Source organism: Octopus sinensis, linkage group LG21 (assembly GCF_006345805.1).
Source record: "Octopus sinensis linkage group LG21, ASM634580v1, whole genome shotgun sequence".
Taxonomy (NCBI): domain Eukaryota; kingdom Metazoa; phylum Mollusca; class Cephalopoda; order Octopoda; family Octopodidae; genus Octopus; species Octopus sinensis.
The window spans coordinates 8,104,332-8,122,463 of NC_043017.1; the positions used below are offsets into that span (position 1 = coordinate 8,104,332).

The 18,132-nt window shown below is 35.2% G+C and overlaps 1 protein-coding gene across 2 annotated transcripts in view; it reads left to right on the forward strand.

Annotated features, from left to right (window-relative positions):
• Positions 1 to 16,227: 16,227 nt before the first annotated feature.
• Positions 16,228 to 18,132, forward strand: part of LOC115222796 (centriolin-like) — a 38,994-nt gene continuing 37,089 nt past the window's right edge. For both annotated transcript variants that reach the window (XM_029793099.2, XM_036511832.1), the window contains exon 1: positions 16,228 to 16,383. In XM_029793099.2, coding sequence (XP_029648959.2) covers positions 16,351 to 16,383 — 33 coding nt within the window. In that variant the 5' untranslated portion in view covers positions 16,228 to 16,350. The remainder of the gene's footprint in view (positions 16,384 to 18,132) is intronic.

The window sequence follows — 18,132 nt, forward strand, 5'->3', positions numbered from 1 at the left end:
AATTATGTGAAAGACCATCCTAAGTGTGTAAACATGTGTGTGTAAGTGTGTGTGTGTGTACATACATATATACATGCATATATGCACACACGCACACACACATGTGTGGGTGTAGAGAGAGAGGGGGGAGTGTGTAAGACAAAATGTCTTGCAGCATTTCTCTGGTTCTTTACATTCTGAGTTCAAAGCCAGTGAGGTCAATTTTGCCTTTCATCCTTCTGGGATCAATAAAATAAAGTGCTAGCCAAGTAATGGAGCCAATATAATCAACAGTTTTATTCTTCAAAAGTTTCTGGCCTTGTCCCTATATTAGGAATCATACGTGCGTTTGTGAGTCTGCATATATATGAGTTGTTGTGTATATATGTGTCTTGAGTTACATCCCTTAATATTCAATTGTGAGTGATAATATAACTACCTAACTGAAATAACCAATGAAGTTGATATAATGAATTAAACCCTTGATAGCAGTAGCAGCAAGGCTGCAGTTTAATGAGTGAAATTAGTAAAAGAAGAAGAAAGTAAAGTTGGAATGTGCAAGGGATGGAGTACTTGTGCATGTGCACATGCTTACATACACAACACACTCATAAAATAGACATATACTTACATATATATGCATTACACAGGCAAAAACTTAGAAAATTCATACACAATAATTTACAGTACATGAATATTATGCACACAGTACACTCACTCACAAAATGTACTGACAACTTGCATACAACACACAAAAAACACACATCCACCCACACAATGCACACATTGAGTAGTGTCTTTTCATCTCTGCTCTTATCTTCTTTGAACAGCATGTCATTGAGCCAGAGGATAACAAAGACTTTGTCGGACAAATCTTTCAAGACTTACAGAAAGGATTGCAAGATAAAATGAACCAAATGAAGAAAGAACTAGATGAAAGAAAAGAGAATGAAAGAAAGGTTGAGTAAAATTCAATCAATTTTTTCTTACAATTTATTTTTGACAATATTTAGATGTTCAGAGAAGGAAGTAAGAGAGGATATTTAACAATGGGGAAACTTCACTTTGAGATTATCTCAAGCTAAAAATTATATCAATTATTCTAGGTAGCAGATTTAATAATTTACTGCACAAGATTATTTGCTAGACTGGCTATGGTGGTTGCAGCATGCATGGTAATTTATTACTCAGTTTGAAAAAATTCAAAATGAACAATAGTGAAGTAACCTAGTTTTAATAACACTTTCTAGCAGTGAGAGTATGTTGTAGCCAGAGAATGAACTATTTCAGCCATAATATCAATAAGAAATGTCTATCAGCTGCTAATGTGTTAAGTCTGCAATCTGGGTTTAAATCATAGTTGTAGCAACTTATACTGTTAATTACTTTGAGAAATGCATTAATATCATATTTTCATTCCTTGTAAATCTGAGGTATTTTGCCTCTATAAGAAATCAATACTAATGACATATATTTAATATGGTTCATCTCTGAGTTATGGTTCTCATAACTAAGCTGTGTCCTAATTTAGCTAAATGACCTGCAAAAGTTTGCAACACACAGTCAAAAATCTAAGTTTACATATATTGAGTTAATGCAGGTTAATGAAATTTCCACCATTTATGAAGTTTTTTGTAATAAATTCAACACAACAATCAGAATTACATAATAACGAACAGAAGAAATTTTAAATGGAAATAAGTTGAAATTCAAATTGCAAAAATTTACAACACATTTGTGCAATCAAATCAATATTTAATTGCATAACCCTAGTTGATGATAAGAGCTTGCAGGTGCTTTGAATAGTCTCCTAAATACTTTTTACATGAGGTAGGGCTTATTTTCCTTCATTCCTTTACACAAATTCTTTTCAATTCTTTTAAGTTCCGCAGGTTTCTTTTTTGAACTCTTAGTTTCTATTCTTTCCACAAATTTTCAATTGGATTAAGGTCTGGAGATTGACTTAGCCATTTCAGAATATTAATCCCATTTATTTTCAGCCAACTCTTAGTCAGCTTTGCTATGTGCTTTGAATTGTCATCCTGTGGAAAGGCCCATCCTTGTTCCAAGCTAGGTATTAAACATCTCTCTAAAATTCCCCTATATTTTTCATCATCCATTGCTCCTTCGATTAGTTCCATTCTTCCAACACCTGAAGAGCAAAAACAAACCCATACCATTACTGATCTGCCTCTGAATTTGACTGTAGGAATAGTATTCTTTGATGCGTATTCTGTGTCATTCTTTCTCCAAACCTTGCTGAGTGAATTTCTGCTGGAAAGCTCAATCTTAGTTTCAACAGACCTATGTTTTCCCAATATGTTGCCAGTTCATTTTGATGTGTTTTTTCAAAGGCCAAATGAGCTTTAATGTGATGTTTCTTAACAACAACAACTGATAATATAACTTCCAAGCAAGACAGAGCTAAACTACATGACAAATTCTGTTTTCAGGCAAAGGAACAGAATCGAGCATTAAATGAAAAACTGAAAGAAATGAATAAACTACTGATGGAAAAGAAGACACATGATCTGAAACAGGTTAGTGACATGTATTTTTTAAACTTTTCCTGTTATTGTTGTTGTCATTATAAGTTTATGTTTCAATAAAGAATTGAGCCTTGATGAGTTTATAAGTGGTTTTGTTTCTCCATGAGTCCCATATAGCTTAACTACCAACTGGGCATTCATAGCCCTCTCCACTTCTTTTTATTTCCTATAAATCTTTTACAGTCCACAGCTTCTGTCAGCGTAATGTACTAACAATGACCTATATATTTTAACTATTAATATTGTTATCACAGACTTAATACTTTCCACTGCTTGGAATTTCTAAGGGTTTTGCTTATATTTCACTGCAATAGTCATTGTATATTACAAATTCTTTCAGCAACAACTGATGATTTCTTTTCCTTTTAATTTCTTTTTGTCTCCCATTTTAAACACACATATATATTTATATCCTCTCAGTTTGAATTTTGAATTGTTGGTAAATTGCCTGTTGAATATAGCTGCATATAATTTAATGACTAATACAGTAATAAACATAAGAAATGATGTTAGACACAGTTCTCAAATAATGAAATTTTTAGATGTGAATGTCATTATTATGATAATATCATTGCATACTTTTTATAGCTTACATATGATTGCATCTTATTAAGATGATAACTAGTTTAATGTAATGGTATCACCTGACAGTTAAATAAAACTTTCCACTTAAAGGATCACATAGGACTACAACTGTAACCGGATAAAGCTGTACAATGCTACACATTGATAAAAATTTGTACTACCAAAGTACAGTAGTTTGAGATACAAAACAGACATTCAAGCAATCCACCAAACAAGCAGACAAATAACCAAAAGAGTAGCATCTAACAATTTGGTGATTATATATTAGCTGAAAGAATAATGGTACGGGTATTCAAAAATGAGCTATCAATATACTTTGATTGTAATCAATTGATTAAGAAGACAAAAAAATATTTCAACGCTAAATATTAATAATGGTACACAATCACTGAGATATAATTAGATAACCAAAGCAACATTCTTCACCTCCCTCAACTGTCTCCCAGAACATTCCTGTAATAAGGAAATCAAAGGTAGGCTAGACAAAGGCGGTAAGAGTTTATCATTTGTTCCCTTTTTGAGAACATTCATGAATGAGATGACAAAGCATTTATATTACATGTTTCTGACAAAACGGACACATCAAAAGAATTTTTTATAACTACTTTTCATAATCATCAAATATATTTTTATTTACAAAGTACCAATCAAACACTAGGGTCAAGTTATATTTCTAGCAAGAATGGAATTATATAATAAAAGACAAAATAACATTTGATCATGAACAGTGTTACATAAGTTATAAGATGACAATTGTAGAAAAATCAAACATTTCATGAAGCAACAAGAGAATCAATATGAAACAGTAGTCAAATCTCCCACCAAACATAGCATACTGCCATATTTATTATTTTTTAATTGTTTTTTAATTATTTTTTTTACAAAATAGTCTGTCAATTCTTACCTCTTTCTGCTTTGGTTTATCTTCATCATCTGAGGACTCCTCTTTCCTCTTATCCTTACACAAGACTTATGCCTGAGATGGCCCAATTTTGCATTAGCAACTGTATACTGATTTAAAAAATTTTACTTTTATACCAGTGAATACAGTTTTTTCCAACACTGATACTTACCAGTTTTCTTAGATTACATTTTTGAAAAAAATTTGTCATATGTATGTAAAGTTAATAAGTTACCTTTTCAAGCCATACCAACTCATAAGAGCTGGTCCCAGTTTCATATATTCCCCAACAGGATGGGACACCAGTCCATTGCAGGATTACTCATTTTTGCCAGCTGAGTGGACTGGAGCAACATGAAATCAAGAGCACAACGCATCGCCTGGTCCTGGAATCAGAACCAATCTTACACTCATGAGTCCAACACCCTAACCACTAAACCATGCACCTCCACCCTCGTGTATGTATGCATGAATGTATGTATGTATGTATGTATGTATGTATGTATGTATGTCATCATCATCATCGTTTAATGTCCGCTTTCCATGCTAGCATGGGTTGGACGATTTGACTGAGGTTTGGCAAACCAGATGGCTGCACCAGACTCCAATCTGATCTGGCAGAGTTTCTACAGCTGGATGCCCTTCCTAATGCCAACCACTCTGAGAGTGTAGTGGGTGCTTTTATGTCCCACCGGCACGAGGGCCAGTCAGGCGGTACTGGCAAAGGCCACGCTCAAATGGTGCTTTTTATGTGCCACCTGCACAGGAGCCAGTCCAGTGGTACTGACAACAACCTCGCTCAAATGCTTTTTCATGTGCCACCAGCACAAGTGTCAGTGAGGCGACACAGGTAACGATCACGCTCGAATGGTATCTTTTACGTGCCACCGGCACGAAGGCCAGCTTCTTGCTCTGGCAACGATCACGCTCATATGGTACTCCTAGCGCTCCACTAGCGTGGATGCCAGTCATCGAATTTGATTGCGATTTCGATTGTATGTGGATATATATGTATGTATATATGTGTGTATATATGTGCGTATATATGTGTGTATATGTGTGTGTGTGTGTGCGAAACTAGAAGGGGGAGAAACTAGAAGTAGTTGATAGTTTCCACTACCTAGGTGACCAAGTTAGTAGTGGAGGTGGATGCTCAGAGAGTGTCACCACTAGAATACGAATAACCTGGGCAAAGTTTAGAAAGCTTCTACCCCTACTAGTGACAAAAGGTCTCTTGCTCAGAGTGAAAGGTAAATTGTATGACGCATGTGTGCAAACTGCCATGCTTCACAGTAGTGAAACATGGGCTGTGGCTGCAGAGAACATGCGTAGGCTTGAAAGAAATGAAGTTAGCATGATCTGTTGGATTTGTAATGTCAGTGTGCACCCACAGCAGAGTGTAAGCGCCCTGATAGAAATGCTGGACATAAGAAGCATTGGATGTGGTGGGCAAGAGAGACGTTTGCGCTGGTATGGTCATGTACTACAGATGGATGAGGAGAGATGTGTGAAGAAGTGCCACTCCCGAACAGTTGAAGGAATCCGGGGTAGAGGTAGACCCAGGAAGACATGGGATGTGGTGGTCAATCATGACCTTCAAACATTGGGCTTCACAGAGGCAATGACAATTGAAACATCTGGAGATATGCTGTGACTGCGAAGACCCGACAAATAACGTGAGTTCATGGCTGTTTCTTGCACCAGCTTCACATAGAAGCCCCAGCCCATCCAAAGTACCTTGGATCGCAGGACGGCCTGCTGTGCTTACCTTGGATTGTAGGGCGACCTGCTGTGCTTGAGGAGACCTGTTGAGTCAAGTGAGGATTGGGTACTTTTAAGTGGCCCCTGCACTAACAGGGTCACCAAGTACTTGTAAGGCAAAAAAAGAAAGAAAAAGAAAACAACTCTTTTGAGAGGCAAGGGGGTATTGGAGGAGGTGATCTTGTGCCAGATGATGAAAGATTATAGTGAGGCAGAGAGACAAAAACAGGTGTCTTGCTGTATATATACATACATATATATCAATATCTATTTATGTATGTATAGATAGATAGATATAGATACACACACACACACACACACATATATATATATATATATATATATATATATATAGAGAGAGAGAGAGAGAGAGAGATACGTATGTATGTATGTATATATTTTTCATTGACGGATATCAGCAAGAAAAACCGATAAGTCAATAATTTGGAACGAAAATACCTTGTGTGATATTTGCTCCGACCAAATTTCACAGACAATCCCTTGTCACACCTATCATCATGAAAAGCAGTGTATGAACAAAATTGATCCGTTCAAAATCTGTAACCAGCGACGATATCACTTCACAAAATGTATGGCATAAAACAAAATATATTAAAATAACTTAAATAGTTAATGATTTTTAATTATAACTGGTTTCCTGTTAATCTTTAGGCTTGTTCAGTGAATTTTACTAATTTTCTCCGAAATCTAGCTTAGCAGACGACAGTTTATTCGACCTCCTCTATGACTACACTGAAACGGGAAACATTATTTTAATTCGAAAGAAACGAACAAAAAAATATAATCTCACCTACCTGACCTTCTCGACAATGTTTATTTATCTTTTCTGTTTGTGTATGTGAAACTTTTTTTTGTCTGGAATCATTAACTTGCTGTAATTTAACCCAGCATTGCTTCCATCAGATCTTCTCCAAAACGAATCTGAAGAATAAATTAAACAAAATTGAACGAAATTGACCAATGAGAACACTTAATTAATACCACGTGATACATTAAACCGATGATCTTCGTCAAAATACATATATTAAAAATTTATTATGGGTTCTTGTGTTCCTAATATGGTCAATATGGAACACTTTTGTGTTCCTTATATGGTCATATTGTATATCGTTTTAGCTTTTCTTTTACTTCAAGCGCATGTATCTAAGATTATAAATGTCCTTCCTTTTGTTAAAAAAAATAAAAGACCAGCAGATTGTGATCTGAGGGAAAGTAAGCAGCTATTTCTAGCTGATAAGCCCTCCACAGCGAGTTGTCACTATTGCTCATTGAGTTAACAGTTTGTGTTGTTGATCTTTAACTTTGATTGAACATATTTAAACTGAGAAGAGTTTACAACTCTAAAAAGGAAACGTCTTTTTGTCAAAGACTTCAGTGTCTAATGCAGTACTTCTCATAGAAGGCGGGGTCTGTGATGATTGAAACGAGGGTTAATGGTGGGCAAATTATCATGTTTAATAAAAATTATGTTAGTTTTTAACTTCTAAACTTGTCTAACGACATGGCGAGGAAAGGAGGGCCAACATCGGAATAGCATATTACTATTTCATGGAGAAGGAAATGTGCACGAAAGTGGGCGGTCGTTTCTTTCCTTTCTTTTTAATACTTCTGTGTTTTATGCAATGGGAATCACCACTGTGAAAGGATTTTCTTCGTCCATTATTCTTCTTTATCTTTGTTTTTAGGTTATTGCTCCTCCTTCAACGAGATGCCCTTTCCTTCCTTCATGAGATAGCTATTCCAAAATTCTGTCGAAAGAACGACGATTTGGATACAAACCCTTCTCATTAATAAAAAGGAAAAAGATGACTAAAAGTCTCGATTAATATTTAGAAGGCTGAGCCTGGTATTTTATCAGTTTAAGAACTGCTAGTCTAATACGTATTTTCCATAGTACGATTGGAAGAAAATTTGACTGCTATTGCTAGCAGGCCGAACAACCACATAAGAGCACCTGCATCTGTTTGATCGTGTTGGGGGTACTATAAAACCAATCTAGGTCTCGGACCCATCCCTGTAAGCTAGCAACACATTCGTTAATTACCTTTCTTTCGTGACGTGGCCAAGAAAGAAGTGCTGGGATTATTCCCAGCAAGAAGACATGGTCCAAATATTGGTTGCAAATTTTGGTACAAGGCAAGCAATTTCAAGGAAGGGTCAAGTCGATTACATCGACCCCGAATGGGTGAAAGGCAAAGTTGACCTCAGCGGCATTTGAACTCAGAACGTAAAGAAGGGTGAAATGCCGTTAAGTAACTTGCCCAACGTACTAACGAGTCTGCGAGCTCGCAAGTATTAAAAAGAAAGTCGACTTCGTTCAAGACATCCATGAATGGATGCTGTTACTAGACTTACTTTTTTCTTAACCTTAGGTTAGCTGTAACTACGCTGTCTTTTTTATTTATTTATTTGGGGATTTGGAGTGACGGACGAGTTATAATGTATCTCGGAGTGCATTATCTAATATATTCGTTTGTTTGTAAAACTAAGATTGTGACATGAAATTTTCTGCTATTTCTAGCATGTCGATTGACCATGCAGAGGCTTGTTATTTGCTCGTTTTATGGCGTTCTTGCGAGCAAGTTGAAACGGCACTTTAATTTTGATTCGTAATTGAAAGTAATTTCGTTTTAGTTATGCTGATAGAAAAGAGTGAAAGTCTCGATATCCTATTCCACTTCTAAAATTTACGAAATTTATGTAAGTGTAAAGAAAATGATTTTCAACTGGGGATATTAATGTCATCGCAGTTTCATGGCGGCCATTCATCAATATCTATAAATCTGAAATGCGAAAAGTTTGTTTGTTTGTCTGGTTTTGGCATTGGAACGGGTTAAAGGGCATTAGTTTATTTGTATTTTCAATTTGATTCGTGGTGAATTTTCCTACTTAGAAATAAAACAGACATTTTCCCCCCGCTTTGTGATCTCAAAATTAAAATGGAAATGTAGGCACTATTCTGCAATGTCGAACCTGTTCAACTGGCACCTAAAACATTCATCTATTTTTACTTCCAAAAATTTCTTTGGATTCTTGTGTTCAACCGCGACGATTACGATTTTGCAAAATAAATATATTAATAAAAATCTTTTCAAAATTTAAATTCTACCCTCTCAATCACCACCACTTTTTGTTCACACCTTTTTCAAAATTACGATTCTGAAGAAAAAAAATATTTTCCAAAATTTCACTTTTTTTTTTTTGTGATAACATTAAAAATTCTTTCATCTTTCATCTTTCATTAAGATAAAATATTTGACATTCCAAAAGAGATATTTCTAACTAAACTATATATTATGGATCTAAGATGATTGGATTTTTTTATTATTGGTATGATGATGGAGAGCCTCATTAAGTTATAATAGGGATAATAAAACCAGAATTCAAATTTTTAAAAATACACCAAGAAAGTTTACAGTTTCTCTATTTTTCTCAATTGTAATAGCTAAGTTACAATTCTTTAAAAAATTAAGGGCTTTCTAAGTCTTTCTGATTCAAATAGAGAGTAGTTGGTATATACATATATATACGTACGTATATATGTATGTCATTATTCAGTTTAATTTCAAGATTTCTTGCCAATAGAGAAAGAATTGGTTTCTAATCTAGATCCAAGTCTTCTTCATTGGAGTTTCAACATCAACAGGGTATTTTTGTATGTATATGTGCAGATTTGAATGTTTTGTTTTATTGTATTCTCGTGCATACAGTTGCATATCTAGACATTCTCATATATACTTAAATGATAAACTTCTGGAAAATTTTACAGATTTTTACATTCCAGTGATAGCTTGGATCTGTAGTCTTTGAATCAGCTTTCTCCTTTCTGGTTTTGAGAAGCCTAATTTCTCAAGATTGATATTTAGGCAGTGTGTTACATATCCCAGTACCCCAGTAAATATATGTATAAACCTGAACTTGTAATTTGTATGTATGTATGTTTGTTTGTATAAGTATGGTGATGCAAGCAAGAATAATATAACTCAAAATATGAGTATATGTATATTTTTTTTATTAATATTTAACATATTTTATCAATATTTACTCTGTTACTTCTACTAAATATTGATACACACACAGGCGTATATATATATATATATATATATATATATATATAATATATATATATATATATATATATATATTAATATACTATATTAATTATATAGATAAATAGACATCTGCAGGCGTAGCTGTGCAGTAAGAAGCTTGCTTCCCAACCACATGGCCCCAGGTTCAGTCTCACTGCATGGTACCTTTGGGCAAGTATCTTCTGCTGTAGCCTCAAGCTGACCAAAGCCTTGTGAGTGGATTTAATAAGACAGAAACTAAAAGAAAATATTTTGGCAAATTAAATTTAAATCTAACGGTTTTTGTGTGTTTTAAATGGCTTATAAACACCTTCCATGCTGCAACAAAAAAGAGCCTGTTATATGTATATATGTGTGTGTGTGTCATTGTGTCTTTGCATCTGTGTTTACGTCCCTGTAACATAGCAGTTCAGTAAAAGAAACTGATAAAGTAAGTGCCAGGCTTTAAAAAATAGGCACTGGGGTCAATTCATTTGACTAAAAAAAATTTTCCAATGCATTGCCCCAGCATAGCCATAGTCTAATAACTGTAACAAGTAAAAGTTGAAAAAGATATATATATGATGAGCTTCCACACTGTTTGCATGAACCAAATTCACTTACAAGGCATTAGCCAGCTCAAGGCTATAGTAGAAGACTAAGTGCCATGCAGTGGGACTGAACTCGAGTTGACGTTGCAAAGCAAGTTTCTTAACCACCCAACCATGCCTATGAGAAATTCTTTTGAAGAGATTCTTTTGGAAATCGTCTTATATTTTTTAACTTGATATTCGATATTAAAATTCAATAAATCCTCTTTCACGCTATCAAGAAGTGAGTTATAAGCTGAGAGTTTATAAGATTTAACATTTTATAATCTAAAATCTTTTAAATTAATTTTCTTTTTATTGGATCTGTTATCGAAATGAAAGTTTCCTCCAACGCATTTTTCTTATCAAGAATTTAGTTTTCTGAATTAGCATCTCTAAGTCAAGACCGTTCCTGGATATTGGTATATCTTTTTGAAAGAAATCCCTAAATATTGCTTTTCCATTTTAAAGTGGTTTATATAGATCATGTTCGACTCACTTGCATATACACATATATGTGTGTACACACACACACACACACACACACACACACACACATATATATATATATATATATTGGAAGGTTTGGAGATGATTTACAGGTATTATTTATTAGAAGAAATGAGGTACTCAGAAGATCGGATGGTTTATATTTACAGATATTTATTTGTATATTACATTTTTTATATATCATATAACTTAGATCATGTATTAGCGCTTTTCCCATTCTAGTCGGGTTTTCAAATCAGAAAACCCCACTAGAATGGGAGAAAGCGCTAATACATGATCTAAGTTATATGATATATAAAAAATGTAATATACAAATAAATATCTGTAAATATAAACCATCCGATCTTCTGAGTACCTCATTTCTTCTAATATATATATATATATATATGCATATATATATATATATATGCATATATATATGTTTTATCAGAAAGTTATGAAGAAACAAAGTTGTAGGTACATGAATCTTCAGTTAATCTAACAGTTTTATTGACATAAAAACGAGCATCATATTTACGAACTATTGTGATATTTTTCTGTTAAATAAAAAGTGCAAAGTCTTTAGGTAAGAAATTTATCAATAGTCTCTTCCATTGTTTTTGAATGGATGGCCATTTTCCATCTTTGATAAAACTCATTATTTTGCAACAATACTGACTGTGCTAGTAATATTATATTACAGCATACTATTTAATGGAAAAGCACTTAAAAGCCTTGTCTCAATGACAGTTCTATCTGGCAATTTTCTAAACGACAATTATTCCCTTTGCGTCGCTGTTGTTACATTAATTGCAAGAGTCAGCCATTAATAATGCTGCTTAAAGCTACAGGTTGTTATTAATAAATATACTATCTAGAATGCCATAGTATTACAACGGATCATTTCCTGGTTAGGTTATACATATTAGAAATTCTCTTTAACTTTTTATTTATATGGATGATAGCTCTCTTCTCTTTCTCTCTCTCTCTCTCTCTCTTCTCTCTCTCTTTCCTTCACTCTGTCTCCCTCTCTCTATCCCCTCCCCCACCTCTCTCTCTTGTGTCATATTCTTGAAAATTTTATATCAGATGATTTGACTGAGTGATGCTTTCTAACATAGGAACAATGCCACTGTAGTGACGAGTAATTAATTTATCAGTCTAGGAAAGATGAAAGGCAAAGTTGAGTCCTGGTGGGAATTGAGCTTAGAGTGTAAAGGTGCAATAAAATGACTTGAGGTTAGGTCTGACATTTTACTCATTCAACGAAATAATGATTTCTAATATAGGCACAAGACCACAACCTTGGAAGAGGATATGGTCGATTATATCGGAGAAGATGTAGATGTCAGAGTTGAGAGCAATGTATTAATTTCAATGGTTCTTTTATTTTCTATGTACCTGCAGAAGTGTAGACCATCAATTTACCTATTGATATTGTAGTTCAAAATACTTAAACAAGATGTTTCTGACCCACCCCCGCCCACTCTCCCACCTCCTTCTGTCCCCCACCGAAAGCATTGGTAAAGTACAGGTTTGGATTAACAAATAGTTACAGGGAATATATATAAATGCATACAAACCTATATAAATACACACACACGCACACACATTGCATATGTAAAATATGATAGAAAGAAAATGGGTGAGATGCTGTGCAAACAAGTTGTGGTGCTTCACAGGTGCAGATATGACTCGTCAGGTGACTTGTCAAAAGATACCTCATTTTTTAAATCTGTTTCATTTATTTCTATTAGAATACATTTTGGCAGTTGTAGTTCACTACTCGTCTATATGAGGAACTACAAGTTTCAGTTGAATGAATCAACCCCCAGTACTTTTTTCTCAAGCCTGGTACTTATTCTATTGATATCTTTTGTTGAACTGCTAAGTCAAAGGAGATGTAACCACACCAGCATTGGTTGTCAAGAAGTGGTGAGGGACAAACACAGATACAAAGACACACACACAAATATATATATGACAAGCTTCTTTCAGTTTCCATCTACCAGGCCCACTCATAAGGCTTTTGGTCAGCCTGAGGCTATAGTAGAAGACACTTAGCCAAGGTACTGCACAATGGAACTGAACCCGGAACCATGTGGTTGGGAAGCAAACTTCTTACCACACAGCCAACGTGTATCTGTGTTTGAGCTTGTATCCCCTTTGACAACTGATGTGGATTTGTTTATGTTCCCCATAACTTCATCAATTCAGTGAAAGAGACCACTGAAATAAGTACTTGACTTAAAAACATGTGTCGTGGTCAGTTTTGTTGATTTTTAAACCCTTCAGGGCTGTGCTCTAGTATGGCCACTGTCCTATGACTAAAACTAGTAAAAGATAAGAGAAAGATTTGAAAGATGCACTTCGTATGCAAACAAGATATATTTACACACTTCAAATGCAAATAAAATATATTCATACACTTTAAATGTAAACGAAATATATTTGAGCATGTCAAATGTAAACAAAATACATTTTATTTATACACTTCTATTTATGTACTTGGTTTTATACGAATTGAAAACACTGAGAAAAACAGTAAGAAATCTCAAAAGAGCATTTCTATAAAATTCAAAAGGCTGTTGCATTAATGATTTCAAGAATGAAAATGTCATCCACATGCAAACAACATATATTTATGTTTATCATTTGAGATGAAAACATTTTAAGAAGATAAAAGAGTACAATACTAATGCTCTCAATACTCGCATTAACTTCAGGTATGGTTGTGTGTTTAAGAAGCTTGCTTCCCAACCATTTTGGGTTCAATCCCATTGTGTAGTACCACAGGCAAAATGTCTTTCACTATAGCTCCAGGCTGGCGAAAGCCCTGAAAGTAGATTTGGTAGATGGAAACTGGAAAAAGTTTATTGTACATATATGTATATGTGCAGGGCCAGATTAAGACCCATAGAAGTTTTAAGTACTTAATAGAATTTGGTGCCCCCATATACATGTAATTCAAAATATAAACAATAATTCTTTTTTCTTTTACTTTCTTCAGTCATTTGACTGTGGCCATGCTGGAGGCTTTTAGTCAATCAAAGCCATGAAGAGTTTTAGTCAAACAAATCGAGCCCAGGACTTATTTCTTAAGCCTAGAACTTATTCTATCAGTCCTTTTTGCCAAGCTGCTAAGTTATGGAAATGTAACACACCAACAGCGTTTGTCAAGTGATGATGTGGGAACAAACACAGACACCAAGACATACACACATAGATATCATCATCATCATCATCATCATCATTTAGCATCCGCTTTCCATGCTAGCATGGGTTGGACGGTTCAACTGGGGTCTGTGAAGCCAGAAGGCTGCATCAGGCCCAGTCTGATCTGGCAGTGTTTCTATGGCTGGATGCCCTTCCTAACGCCAACCACTCCGTGAGTGTAGTGGGTGCTTTTTACGTGCCACCCGCACAGGTGCCAGATGGAGCTGGCAAACGGCCACGAACGGATGGTGCTTTTACATGCCACCAGCACGGGGGCCAGGCGAGGCTGGCAACGGACACGAACGGATGGTGCTTTTACGTGCCACCGGCACGGAGGCCAGTTGGGGTGGCGCTGGCAACGGCCACGATTGGATGGTTCGCTTAACCACAGCTGCAATTTCCATTGATGTTGATCGACTTCGATTTTGGTTCTGCTTTCTGATATCTGATTTGATTTGGTTTGATTTTGATTTTGATTTTGATTTGATTTGATTTTCACTTATCTCAATGGGTCATATATATCTATGTTTTTGTTTTTGTAAATTTTTTTTTTTTTTGTGCTGTAGCTCATCCTTCAATATTGACCTCCACGTCTTGGGCCTTGTGGCCAATAAAAGAAATTATTATTATTTACCATCAGATCTCATAAAAGATGTTTATTTTCAGGAAGATATCTTAAATGCCAAGATTGCCAGTGAGAAAAAAGTGAGAGATTTGAAAGAAGAACTTCAGAAACTGCAAAAAGAATTGGCCGATGCTGAAACACTACTGAAATTGGTGAGAATTCCAATCTCCTCTAATGCCTTTATCATCTGATATGTTGTTATTCTATAACCCTAGGTTAGTTCTGCTTCGGTGGATCTTTGATCAAAGGCATTCTAGTCTCGACTATTTAATCTTTTTTTTCTAATGTAGTTTTCTAAAACTACATCATCCAATGTACCCTTCTTACTTTTTAAAACAGTTGGGTTAGCTTAGTGGTTAGGGCATTCACTTCACAATCATAAGGTTCTGAGTTCAATTCTTGGCAGTATATTGTTCTCTTGAGCAATTCACTTTATTCCACATTACACCAGTTCACTCAGCTGGCAAAAATGTCACATTTTGTGTCATGAAAACTGGAGTTCATAGCCAAAGTTTGGTCCTGCAATGCCAGTATAGTACTTTCAGTCTCTCTTTTTAGGGTTCCTTTCATCAGCCAATCCCCCCTATTTTTTCCAGCAACTTCTGTTGTGGCTACCTGGAGTTAATTGCATTGACCCTTCTTGCGTAATTCTTTTTCATGTCCTTTTTGTACTTCTTCCTTTGTTTTCCCCATTTTCTCAGCTCTCAATACTCCCTCATTCCTAACTGGCACTAGCAAGGTTTCCCTACTTTGGGTTAGGTATCTCATTAAGCTCTTGAGTTCGATACACACGCAGTCTTCTACACTTATCAGTCCCCTTCCTCCATTTACTCTCTTCATGTATAGCCGATCAGTATCTGCACGTGGATGATGGGCTCCATGCATCGTTAGGAGCTTTCCTGACTTCTTGTTCATCTCCTTTAGCTCTTCTTCTGTCCACTTCAGGAGTCCAGTGCCATAACGAACGACTGTGACTGCGTGCGAGTTTATTGCTGAAATTATGTTTCTGGCATTGACCTTTGAAGTCAATATTTTTCTCACTCACTGCAGGTCTCTTTTTTTGTCTTTTATTATCATTTATTATTATTATTATTATTATTATTATTATTATCATCATCATCATCATCATCATCATCATCATCATTATTATTATTGTTGTTGTTGTTACTTTTTTTTTATTAATGGAGGTGGTGTCAGAATTGTTATTGTATTGGAAAAAAATGCTTACTGACATTTGTTCAAGCTTTATGTTCTGAGTTCAAATTCTGCCAAGGCAAACATTGCCTTTTGTCTTTTTAGGATCTTTAAAATAAATAGAAGTTAATTACTTGGGTGGATGTGATCAACTAGTCTCTTCTCCCAGCATTGCAGGCCTTGTGCCAGAATTAGAAAGGATGATTATTATTATTATTATTATTATTATCTGTGTTGCTTAGGAGAAACAGAAAGCATTCAGTAAAAGTGTTGTCTACGAGTCTCCGGATAACAGTGAAGGAAGCATGAACAGTGAAGAAAAACGATTGTTTGAGGAACTTCAAAGAGAACTGGTGGATCTAAGAGACGAATGCTTGGTAAGGAAGAGGAGTATATTCAACAGGTATGTTGTAACTTTTTCCTGTCTTCTTCACATGTAGTATATATATATATTATATATATATATATATATGATACTATACCAGGTCACTAATATGTTATTGTAGCCACTTAATTAAACCCTCACTGTATTGATTAAATTTTTGCTGGTGATGTAACATGCTATTAACATGCAAATCAGTTCTCACAACCTCTTTCTATGGGCCAGTAAAAATATAATGTGCTTACTACGTCATATGAAATGTGGAGAATTCCAGAAAGTACCCCACCATCAAAAACGAGTTAATTTGCTTCCTGTGTCTCAAGTGCATGTGCACGAAACCAAATATATTTGCTTCCTGTGCAATAATCATTAAGGCAATCAAGGATTGTGATGTTGCTTTGATGCAGTGGTTAGCACATTTTTATGGTCTACAGCAGGTGTAGTGTTCAAATACCCCAAGGGGATGATAGAACATCTTTGCATTTTCTTTTTTTTATTATTATAGATGTATGTGTGTGTGTATGTTTTACTTCATAATTTAATGTCACCTGCTTGTAACTTTGGAAACACAAGAACTACTTGTAAATGGTTTATTGAAGTTTCTGAAGTTTATTGCTGTGTATCACAATCATCATCATCATTGTCGTTACAATTAGCATCGTCATTTTTGTCACCATCATTACCATCAGTACAATCATGACCATCACCATTACCACCTTGATTATTTCAACCTCAACCATTACCACACCAGCATCTCAACCAGCACTGACAACATCACCACCATCCTTGCTATCTCCACCACCACCACCACCACCTCCTCCATCTTCCTCAACATCCTTTTTCATGCTTGGCAATAAAACCAAGCTGAATGGAAATTTAAAGTACAGTGCAATATTTCATAGATTTGCTGATGTTTTTAATTAGTCTTAATTGCATAGTAACAAATTACAAAAATTTTACAATCTGGAATCAATTTGTTATCTGTGAGGAAGAAGAAAATCTCTAATAGATTCCAGAAAGGATTTTTTCCTCCTACTCTTTTTTCTCACAGAAAAATAATTTATTCCATTTTACCTTTTATCTTTTACTTGTTTCAGTCATTGGATTGCAGCCATTTCTGAGATACAGCACTGAAGAGTTTTTACTTGAATAACTTGACCTCAATACTTATGTTTTTTTGCAAGTCTGGTCTCTTTTGCCAAACTGCTAAGTTATGGGGATGTAAACAAATCAACAATGGTAGTCAAGCAGTGGTGAGGCCAAACATAAACATAAACACACACACACATACAATATCATCATCATCATCATCATCATTTAACGTCCATTTTCCCTGTTGGTATGGATTGCAGGCTTGACTGGAGCTGGCAAGGTCAGGGGTCACACCAGGTTCCATAGTTTGTTTTGGGTTGGTTTCTGCAGTTGGATGCCCTTCTTAACACCAACCATTTTACACATTGTACTGGGTGCTTTTTATGTGGCATCATCACCAGTACTTACACATACACACACACACTCACACGTGTGTATGTGGTGAGCTTCCACACAGTTTCCAGCTACCAAATTCACTCACAAGGCATTTGGTCAGCCCCAAGGCTATAGTAAAAGGTTTCACACAGTGGGACTGAACCTAAGATCAAGTGGTTGGGAAGCAAGCTTTTTAACCACACAACCATGTCTATGCCTGAAGTTGAATGCATAATTCCTGTTCCCAAGTTATCTATTAATTTCATATGATATAAATATATATACATACATGTATATATACAC